At 50.4% G+C, this 9,507-nt stretch overlaps 1 protein-coding gene across 1 annotated transcript in view; it reads left to right on the forward strand.

Annotated features, from left to right (window-relative positions):
- Nucleotides 1–6,997: 6,997 nt before the first annotated feature.
- The window catches only part of TRPM8 (transient receptor potential cation channel, subfamily M, member 8), a 68,327-nt gene continuing 65,817 nt past the window's right edge, over nucleotides 6,998–9,507 (forward strand). The window contains exon 1 of the mRNA XM_012648859.1: nucleotides 6,998–7,114. Within this exon, the coding sequence (XP_012504313.1) occupies nucleotides 6,998–7,114 (117 nt within the window). The remainder of the gene's footprint in view (nucleotides 7,115–9,507) is intronic.

The following is a 9,507-nucleotide window of genomic DNA, read 5'->3' on the forward strand; positions in this document are numbered from 1 at the left end:
CTATCACGCAAGGTCAACATCAGGAAATCGACCTTGGTACAATCCACGGACTTTATCCAGATCTCCCCAGTTTTACCTGCACTCACTGCTGTGTGTATAGTTCTACACAATTTTTATTGCATGAGTGGATTTGTGTAACTACTACCACGATCAAGTTATGGAACTGTTCCATCCCTAGAGAAGTCCCCCTTGCTGCCCCTTTAAAAATCACCCCTATCCTCCCACCCCATGCGTCCTGAGCTACAGGGGTTCTTTTTTCCCTGGCCTCTGTATCAGGGAATGTGGGCTTGAAGTTACTTTACGGACACTGTGCAGCTCGCAATTGACCATGTTCATCCTTTTGCTTTGGTCGCTGGTAAGATTAGGGTCCAATTTCTAGCAACCCGCCCCCAGGACCTGACAACAGGCCTCCCATGTGGCTGGAGGGCCCCTCACTTTCCCAGTCTCTTTTCTCATTTTACCCTCTGCTCACTTCTTTCTCTTAGGTTCCTTTGTATTATGAACTATTTTAGCAAGTCTCTCCCAATCTTTGTGCGCCAAGGTAAAATACAAAGATTTAAACTGAAAAACAAAACAGCTCTGCCGTGTCTTCTCTGCTTAGTGTTTAGATCTCTCACTGCCCCTCCCAGCCGCCAGACTCTGTATCTCCTGTCCTGAACTGCTGGAAGGTAGGGGGGTGGTTTCCCTTTTCATTCTTCATGTTTCCCGAATGTGTCTTTCTGCTGCACTTACTGTTGAGTCGGTGAGGATACAATTCCTAGATTACAATCTTTTCCCTCTTAAAAAACACAAATATTGCTCCATCTTCTCCCAGCTTACCAACCTGGAGAAGAGAAGTTTGATAGCAGCCTGGCTTTTCTCTGTAGTACTTTCTTTCTGCTATGTTGCTTGTATGGGTTTATGTTTATTCTTATACTTCAGTAACATCACCAGGATACTTCTGACCTTGTTCCTTTTCACTGACATCACACCTAGGGAGATTTTTGTTGTGAGGGCCCAGGTCTTCCCTCAGCTCAGGGAAGATTATCCTGTCGATTGTTTTGACTGCTATGTCTCCTGTATTTCTTCTGAAAGGCCTGTTACTTCCATGGTAAATCTCCCATGTTCTCCAGGGCTCCACCAGCAATGGCCGCAGCCAGGCGAGGGGTGACAGTGCCAAGGTGTTCCTTCCTCTGTGGGGAGGGTAAAGTTGAGGGCAAAGCCTCACACCCGCTGCTGCCGTGCTCTGCCTGGTGGGTCACGAAGCTTCCAGTCTCAGCTTCCGTCATTCCTGGTGAAGCAGCTTAGTCACTGCACTGCCCAGGGGAGGCTGTAGTCAGAAAACAATAAAAAAAAAACCCAACTGTTTCTGGAAAGATCGGGGTTCACGTGCCTGGCGAGTAACAAATGACTGTTGGAGAGAATGCGGTTGGTTCTTGATCTGTAGGAGTTTTAATTACAGGCAGAAAGTGAGGAGGGCGCTGGGGATGTTCTCCAAAGCAGGGTCTCGCTGAGGGAAAGTGACGTGGGGTTTTCACGGGGTAGTAGAGAAAGAAGAAGACGTGTCAGCACACATAGGGGTGTTGTCTCCCTTACGCATGTGTTAGCTGTCACGCTCGCCCACAGGACACATGTTATGGTAAGGAAGCTGTAGCTCCTCCCTGGTGCAGACTTCAGCCTGGCACTGAGAAAGTTCACTTGAGCTTCTCTGTGGGCTGCGGAGTCTGCCGGGGCTAGTTTCAGCCAGGGGCACAGCCTCGTAAACACGGGCTAAAGAACAGGCTGATTGCTCAAGTGGGTCGAGTTCCTGTGTTCTCTGGAGACCCTCGCTTCCTACTGACACAATGACAACAACAAACTTTCCAAAGCTGGAAAAACAACCAACCAAACTTGAGTTTGCATGTAAAAAGAGCCTATGATCAACGTCAAAATTTCAGACCAATATCTGGTCCTTTACAAGATCAAAAAATCTGATAAAAATGGAACTCTTTATGCAGTGTTGGGGGAAAAGTGTTGGTGAAGTCGTGGAGGTGTGAATGCATTAAACAGACATTCCCACAGCTGCAAGCTTCCTCACATACACCTGTCATGCTTCACGCCACTCAGATCATCCCCAGGGACTTTCTCCTGGTGCTGCAGATGAACCCAAGGCGGCCAAGGCGGGAATGGAAGGACTCGCACTGGGCATGGGTACCCGCGAGGCAGAGAGGGCCAAGTGTAAACGAGTGTGGGAAATACGGAAATAAAAATTAACATGAAGATAAAGATTATTCTCAAAGAGGAAAACATAATCTAAAGAGAATCATGTAATAATACCACCTGGGTCTAAATCCCAGAGTAAACTGACGACTGACGCCGTAGTGCAGTTGGGGGACAAATGCTCAGAGACAGTGAACCAGGCCGCCAGCGGACAAGCTGACCTCAGCCACCAGCGACTTGGCTTAGAGACGTGAGCAGCGAGAACGGAGAGAGTCCTGAGTTCCTTCACTCTTCCCTAACGTTGCTGCGACTTCTTCCCCAGCATTTCTGCTAAATCAGATGCCTTAGGAGCCCTGCTTTGATTTTTACATTGTGTTTTGAGGCCACTCTTAGTACAATGTTCTTTTCAAAAGATGCTCAGGTCCCACAATGCAGGAGCTTTGGAAATGACTGTAAATTAAAGGACTTGGAGGTGGACAGACCCCAAGATGTCCCCGAGGATCCCCACCTCCTGGTATCCACTGCCCTGTGCGGTCGCCTCCCGAGTGTGGGCCAGACCCAGTGACTTGCTTCTAGCCGGTAGAATATGGCAGAAGTGATGCGTTGTCAGTCCCGTGATTAGATAACAGAACATTATGACTTTGTCTTGCTAGGGACGCCCCCTCTTGCCTCCTCAGCTCGCGTGCTTTGGGAAAGCAAGTTGTCGTGTTGGAGAGGCCTTCGGCCAACAATGGGTGAGGTATTGAGACCCTCGGTGTCACAGCCCTTGGGTAGCTGAGTCCTGCTAACGACTGCTTTCTGTGTGAAGTCCGCGTTCTCACCTCTTCCCCACTCACAGAGCTCCCTGCTCACAGCCTTCTTCCTCGCTCACCTCCTCTTCCCGTGGGCCACGCTCGGGGACGACCACTCTCGTGTGGCTGTGGGGTGAAGCCCGAAAGCCCTGCAGCCGCGACAGCGAGTACCTGCTCTCGGGCAGATGCGTTTCTCCTCTGAAGTACAGTAAGTCAGACGGTCCTGACGAGGCCGCGGTGCTGGGGTGGGAGAGGAGAACTGATGCCGTGTCCGGGACGGCTCTCAAAGAACATGGTGTGGGGGAGAAAATCCCAAGTTGTTCATCAGTATTCACTACGTTACTGTTGACTGTCCTTCCCTCTGTCTAGTTTCCATGTAGTGCTGATGGCTTCATCGCCCCACCTGCCCCCGAACTCCTGCTCCGTGCTCCGTTATGGTTCTGATTATGATATTGTGCTATTTGTCCTATGCTGTGATCTCTCCCCCTCTACTAGTTTTTTTCCCCAAGATTTAGACATGATTCCACCTCTTTGGAGCAAACAACTCAGCCACCGACCCTCAGCTCTCCGTCGGCCTCTCTGGGTGCCCCTGGGGAGTGAGAGGTCTACGTGGGGAGCCCTCCCTCTGCCACCTCCCACTTACTGACACCAGTATCGCCAAGGTCATTGGCTACCTTAGCCTAGCTCAGCCTCTAGACACTTTTCCTGTTGATTAAACGTATTTTCCAGATGACATAAGCAATATATTTAATTTTGGAAAATAAAAAAGGGAAAAGAATAAAACTAAAATCACTCACAGTCCCACTCTCCGCGTATAGCAGTGGTTAATGTTTGATGCATTTGTTTCCATGTGTCTTGAACATTATATACGATGCATTTGCCTTTCCTGCAGCGATAGCTGCATTTACTGAAGACAGGTCACACGACAGCCGCTGAGCTGCCTTTGCAAGGGAACTGCAGGGTACGTGGCTGGCTCAAGGTCGTAGGGTTAGTGGCTGAAGCCAAGCTGACTGTCTCCAAAGCCAGAGCGTTCAGCCACTGTGATTTCCTGGCTCCTGCTCTTTTTCTACTCACAGTAAATCATAGTAATCTTTCCATGTCATTGAAAGACACCCCCTCACGGCATTGTCGTCTTACTTCTTTTGGATGTTAACGTTCTCCTTTTGGTGGAGATTTTTAGGTCATTTCCAATTTTCCCAATTATAAATAACTCAGCAATGAACCTCCTCTGAGTATAACTTTTTTATGTGTTTCTGATTCTTTTATCAAGATTCTCCAGAGCCAACTCATGGGGTCTGCAATGACAATTTTTAGATGCCTTGCAACTTTATTGCAAATTGCTTTGCAGGAAGTAAGACGGCTTTAATCCCCACTGATCATGAGAGTGTCTGTCCCACCACCCCATCTCAATATCAGATACTACATCTGAAAACATCTCCCCTTGGTTTCCATTGTTGTTGAACTCTTACTGGTTTATTACAAGTGAAGTTTAGTATGTTTTTGTGTTGATTGGCGATTTGTCCTCCTTTGTTTGGTGAATCTAGAGTCTAGGCCCTTTGCCCATTGTTCCAGAGGGTTTTGGATTATGGAATCTGGTGCTGTGGTTTTGTTACTTCTCCTTGGCACATGACATATCCTACCCAGAGATTGCCCCTGGCATGGCTTTGTCCCCCTGCCTGTCCAGGTCACTCCTCCTCAGGGGCATCTCCTCCCCCGCCCATCCCTCCTTGCACTCTCCAGGCCCCCTGAGGGCTCTTTTCCTATCTCTCCCCTCAGGCCTAGGGCCTTATGTCCCTTTTTCCAACGCTTCTTTCATGTCCCAGCCTGAAATCCTGAAAGAACGAGTCTAGGAGACGAACAGCCTGCACACCTGGAGCAGCCATTAGGTAGACTTTGTAGAGAATGCTAGACCGGAATCAATCGCCTTGAGTATCAATGGGCCTCAGAGAACCAGTTAGGAGCTAATACTTAATGCAGGCATTCAAAGCGTCAGAGCAGGGCGCTTGCTGCAGACCTGTCTTACACAGCTTCCCCATCTCTCGTTTGATGGAAACGTGATTCAAAAGCAAAAATACCCTTTTTCCATTGCAACAAGAAATAAACAGTTTTTCATTCTGAGGCAAATGAAGTCACTTCCTAACCATTGGTGCCCTACTTAGAAGCAATTTGCTGTATGGGAATCACAGTGAATGCCTTGCAGGATTGATTTGCGGTTTTGCAATAATGTATGTAAAGTACCAATTAATAGTCTGAGCGTCTCTTTGAAATGCCTGGGGAGAGAAGTAAAAGAAGCGCTCGTTGTTTTAAACAGTCTGGACTGACCATTCCACGTAGGTTTTAAAGAAGCGTCCAGTTTCTGTGGCATGGCAGAGTCTTGTGGCAGGCCTGGGATGAGCGGTCGAGACAGAGGAGTCAGGGCCACTGGGCGGTCTGGGCGGAGGAGTTAGGATCATGGAATGAGGGACCAGGAGCAGAGTAGGGCCGCGCAGCGAGTCTGCTCTGAGTCTTAGACGTTCCGCATCCAGGGGTGTGGAAGGGGACGTGGAAGTGGTTTGCAAACCTGAGGAGGATTTTCAAGGGGGTATTGATTCATTCGAATTATTCACTCAATAAATATTATGTCACTCTCCTTCATGCACTGTGCCGGGCCCCGAAGTCTAGTTGTGAACAAGATAGACACGGTTCTTGGCCTCAGCAAGCGAACGGGGCCAAACAGATGATTGAATAGATCACGCTACAGTCTGCTCTGCAAATGCCCTCACTCCAAACTCTCTAACTTAGCAAGTAGCTACTGCAAGCACCACACTTGTGGTGCTCTGTGATGCACCCACACTTGGGGGAGCGTGGCAGGGGCTGCAGGAGCAGGGGGCCGGGGGCGGCCCAGCCTGGGCCTGTGGGCATCTCCCTGAAGAAGTGACATGTGAGCTGAGCCTGGAGGATGAGCGGGTGCTGCCCCGTTAGAGGGGTGTGGGGAGGGGGCTCCAGACAGAGGGCAGGGCTGCAGGCGGGAAAGGCAGGGTCCCAGGAGGAAGAGTGTCCAGAGGAGGGAGGTGGGCGCTGTAGGCTGGGAGGCAGGCAGGGCCCTGGGTGGCAGGTGCTGGCACTTGGAGAGCCTTGGGAGAGGCCCCGAAGAGGAATTGGCACTTGGATATGGTGGAGACAGAGAGGGGCTTGGAGCCAGGGGGAGGCAGGGAGGGGCAGGGAAAGACGATGCTGTCGTTTACCGTGTCTGCAGGACAGCATGGGAGGTCCAGTAGGTGTTGGTGGTTTTGTCTGGAGCTTGGGCTGTGGGTCTGAGCTGGAGTTTGGGAGACAGGAGGGGAGGGGGCTCCTGGAGTGCGGGGTGGGAGTGTCACAGAGTGAGAAGAACAGAGGGAGGACCTGGGGAAGCGTCTCCATGACAGATGAGTTCCTGTCATGCACAGGCTAACAAGAGAGACGTGCTGGGCGTCCCCGTGGTGACCTGGCACACACTGACCCTCAGGCTCTACCCACCACACTTGGTCAAGGTCCTTCTCCTGCTTCACTTGCTGGGATCAGGTCCGGGTTCCTCTTGCCCACCTGAGGGCTCGTCCTCTGGCCGACAGAAGCTACAGTCTGCTCTGCAAATGCCCTCACTCCAAACTCTCTAACTTAGCAAGTAGCTACTGCAAGCACCACACGTGTGGTGCTCTGTGATGCACGTGGTGCGGCCTGTCCTCTCGGAGCTCTCTGTCTTCTGGGGCAGTTGTGATACGGTGCCACGCATGCTGCCCCTGCAGAGAGGGGACACCCAGGAGGGGATCCTGATCCAGGGGTGAAGACCAGGGAAGACATGCTGGGGGACAGAAACTCCAGCTGGGTCCCAGAGGACAAAAAGCAATTAGGGGTAGGGGTACAGTGACCCTGCTGGGCAGGACGGAGCTCAGGACACTGCACGTTGCAGAGGAGAGGGTGGAGGGAAGGGGGCATAGGGGTGGAGATTTGAAGGAAGCCCTTTCACTGTCTGTAACCCAAACTTACCCCTGCCCCCAGTCTTCACAGGAGAGATGTCCTTCGAGGCAGCCAGGCTCAGCATGAGAAACAGAAGGAACGGCACTCTGGACAGCACCCGGACCCTGTACTCCAGCGTGTCTCGGAGCACAGACTTGTCCTACAGCGAAAGCGTAAGTCAGAGCACCATCTGTTTTAAAGGTTGTAACTTTACCTTAATAAGTCCTTCAATAATGCATTTGCCAAAGGACTTTGAGGAAATTGAAAGTGCTGTGTCTTTAATGTTTGTTTCACTATTGAATGCTTGCTGCTCTTGCTTCGGATCTGATTCTTGAATCTGGATCCCGTCTCCAGCTGAGACCTGTGAGCAGGTCCATCTGCATTTGTTCTTGCAATAGCCTCCGAATTGTGCTCTTGGCAGCGTGCCCCCTCATTCCAAGCCGGCCTCCACGTTGCCTCCAGGACACAGAAGGGGCAGAGAATGAGCTGGACTCAGGGTAGGCTGTTGGAAGGAGCTGGTCTCCCTCGCACCTTGCTGTCTGTCCCCAGCCTGGCCTTGCTGGCACTGCGAAGTTCCCTCCCACAGGTTTCTGCCCACTCTCAGGCTGTATCCGATACTCTCATTTGCCAGGAAATGAAGACAACACTCCAGTCTGACATCCAAACTCCCTCTCAACTACGGTGTTAAAAGTTGGGATAGTGGCTGGCATTGGAAAAAAAGGGAAGCCGTGGGAATGGGGGCGTTCTGGGGTGCTGTTCAGTATTTTGTTCTCACTGGTGGGGTACAAGGGGGCTGATTTTGTGACTAGGCAAGTGGGGCTCCCTGGTGCAAAATTCACGGGGGCCACCCTCTCTCAGGGACTGCTCCTGCACGTGCACGCCCCGGCCTCAGCACCTCCCAGTCTCACCCTCGTCCCGGCCCGTGAGAAGCAAATAGTGGGTGAAGGGCGTCTGTGGCTTCTCCAGCGTCCCCCTCTTTCTCTCCTCCTTCTACCCGAAGCAGTGAAGCATCTCTGGGAGGTTCTTTGCAGATGGGTCCCTCTGGCTTCAGGCATTGGTGACCCAGGAGAGGGAGGGAGGCTAATTCTTTCTCTTGGGGTGCACCTGTGGCCTCCCACTGGATGGAATTCCTCCCGCACCCCTTCCGGGTCACCGCCTCCCCGATGCAGGTGGCCCTCATGGGTAGAACTGCTGAGACCACCCTGCGTCTCAGTTCTGGGGGATTCCCGTTTGCCCTGGAGCACACACGCACCTCTGCCAAGTGCATTTTCAGAGGGAATTTTTAGCAACGAAGCAGGTTTTTTTTATCACCACTCTTCTTCCCTGATCATTGATTTCACGAGCTTACACAGCTGTTGAGTTTTCTTTATTCATGTTAAGTGGACTCAAAATTAGTTAAGTGGATAAAAAATATCATGAGGAAAAATGACCATCACAGATTTTCAAAATTTTTATGTACAATTGAGTATAGAAGCTTTTGCTTTCTAAATGCTTGTTGTGAAATATGCATAGAAAAGAATGTATCAATGTAAATTTCCATCATAAAGAAGAATATTAAAATGAAAGCCCTTGCACTCACCACCAGCGTGAGAAACAGTGTCACCAGCACTTCAGAAGTCCCCCATGTGCCCTTCCTCTTGGGTTTCCTCTCTCTTGTCACTACCCTGAATTTTGTGTTACCCATTCTTTACTGTTATTTATAAATTTATGACTTGAATATGTATTTCCCTAAACAACATGTTTTAGCTTTGTCTGTTTTTGATATGCATGGAATTGTGCTATAGTATTCATTTATGTTCTTTCTTTCTTTCTTTTTTTTTTTTTGCTCAACACTCAGTTTTTAAGATTCCTCCCTGTTGATACATGGGGCGGTTGTCGGTTCATTTCTCTGTGCAGCCCATTGTGTGCCCATATTTAATGGGCATTTGGGTTTCTATTTTTTGCTATTAGGAGCAATACTACTCTTAACATTCTTGAAGGTGTAAGCTGAGTCTCCCCAGGAAATGTTCTTTGGCTTAAGGCCGAGTGGATGACAGTAAACATCTCTCCTTTATGGGGTCTGGGTTTAAGACACAGGATTTATGGGGAAACTTATGTTTAAAGGATCTGGAAACGGAGGCACATGATCCCCATTCTCTGATAGCTCAGGACGTGCAGGGGCATGGGGTGGGCAGGGAGGTGGGGATACCATGGACTTCATTCCAGGAAAGGGACTCCCCTGGTTACAGCCTCACCGCAGGGGAGGAGTCGGGGCTGGCCCTGGTGCCAGCAGCCTGTCTAAAAGCCCACCTATGAATGAAATTATCCGAAAACTCCAGATGCCAGCCGCTGGTGACCTGCAGGGAGTGACATTGGGCTCCCGGGGAAGGGAAGCCCTTAGCAGCCCATCTCCCCAGGGCAAGACACCCTCCGCGGCGGGAAACGCACCCCAGGCAGCTTTGCCAGGCAGTCTGAGTGTGCAGGTTGTGCATGGGACAGTCCTGCCTCTCCCCACAAGGGACTGTTTCTCAGGGAGATAACTTTAATGACAAAGTGGGCAATTTTCTGGAATGGTTGTATCAATTTT

Source organism: Propithecus coquereli, unplaced genomic scaffold (assembly GCF_000956105.1).
Source record: "Propithecus coquereli isolate 6110/MARCELLA unplaced genomic scaffold, Pcoq_1.0 Scaffold295, whole genome shotgun sequence".
Taxonomy (NCBI): domain Eukaryota; kingdom Metazoa; phylum Chordata; class Mammalia; order Primates; family Indriidae; genus Propithecus; species Propithecus coquereli.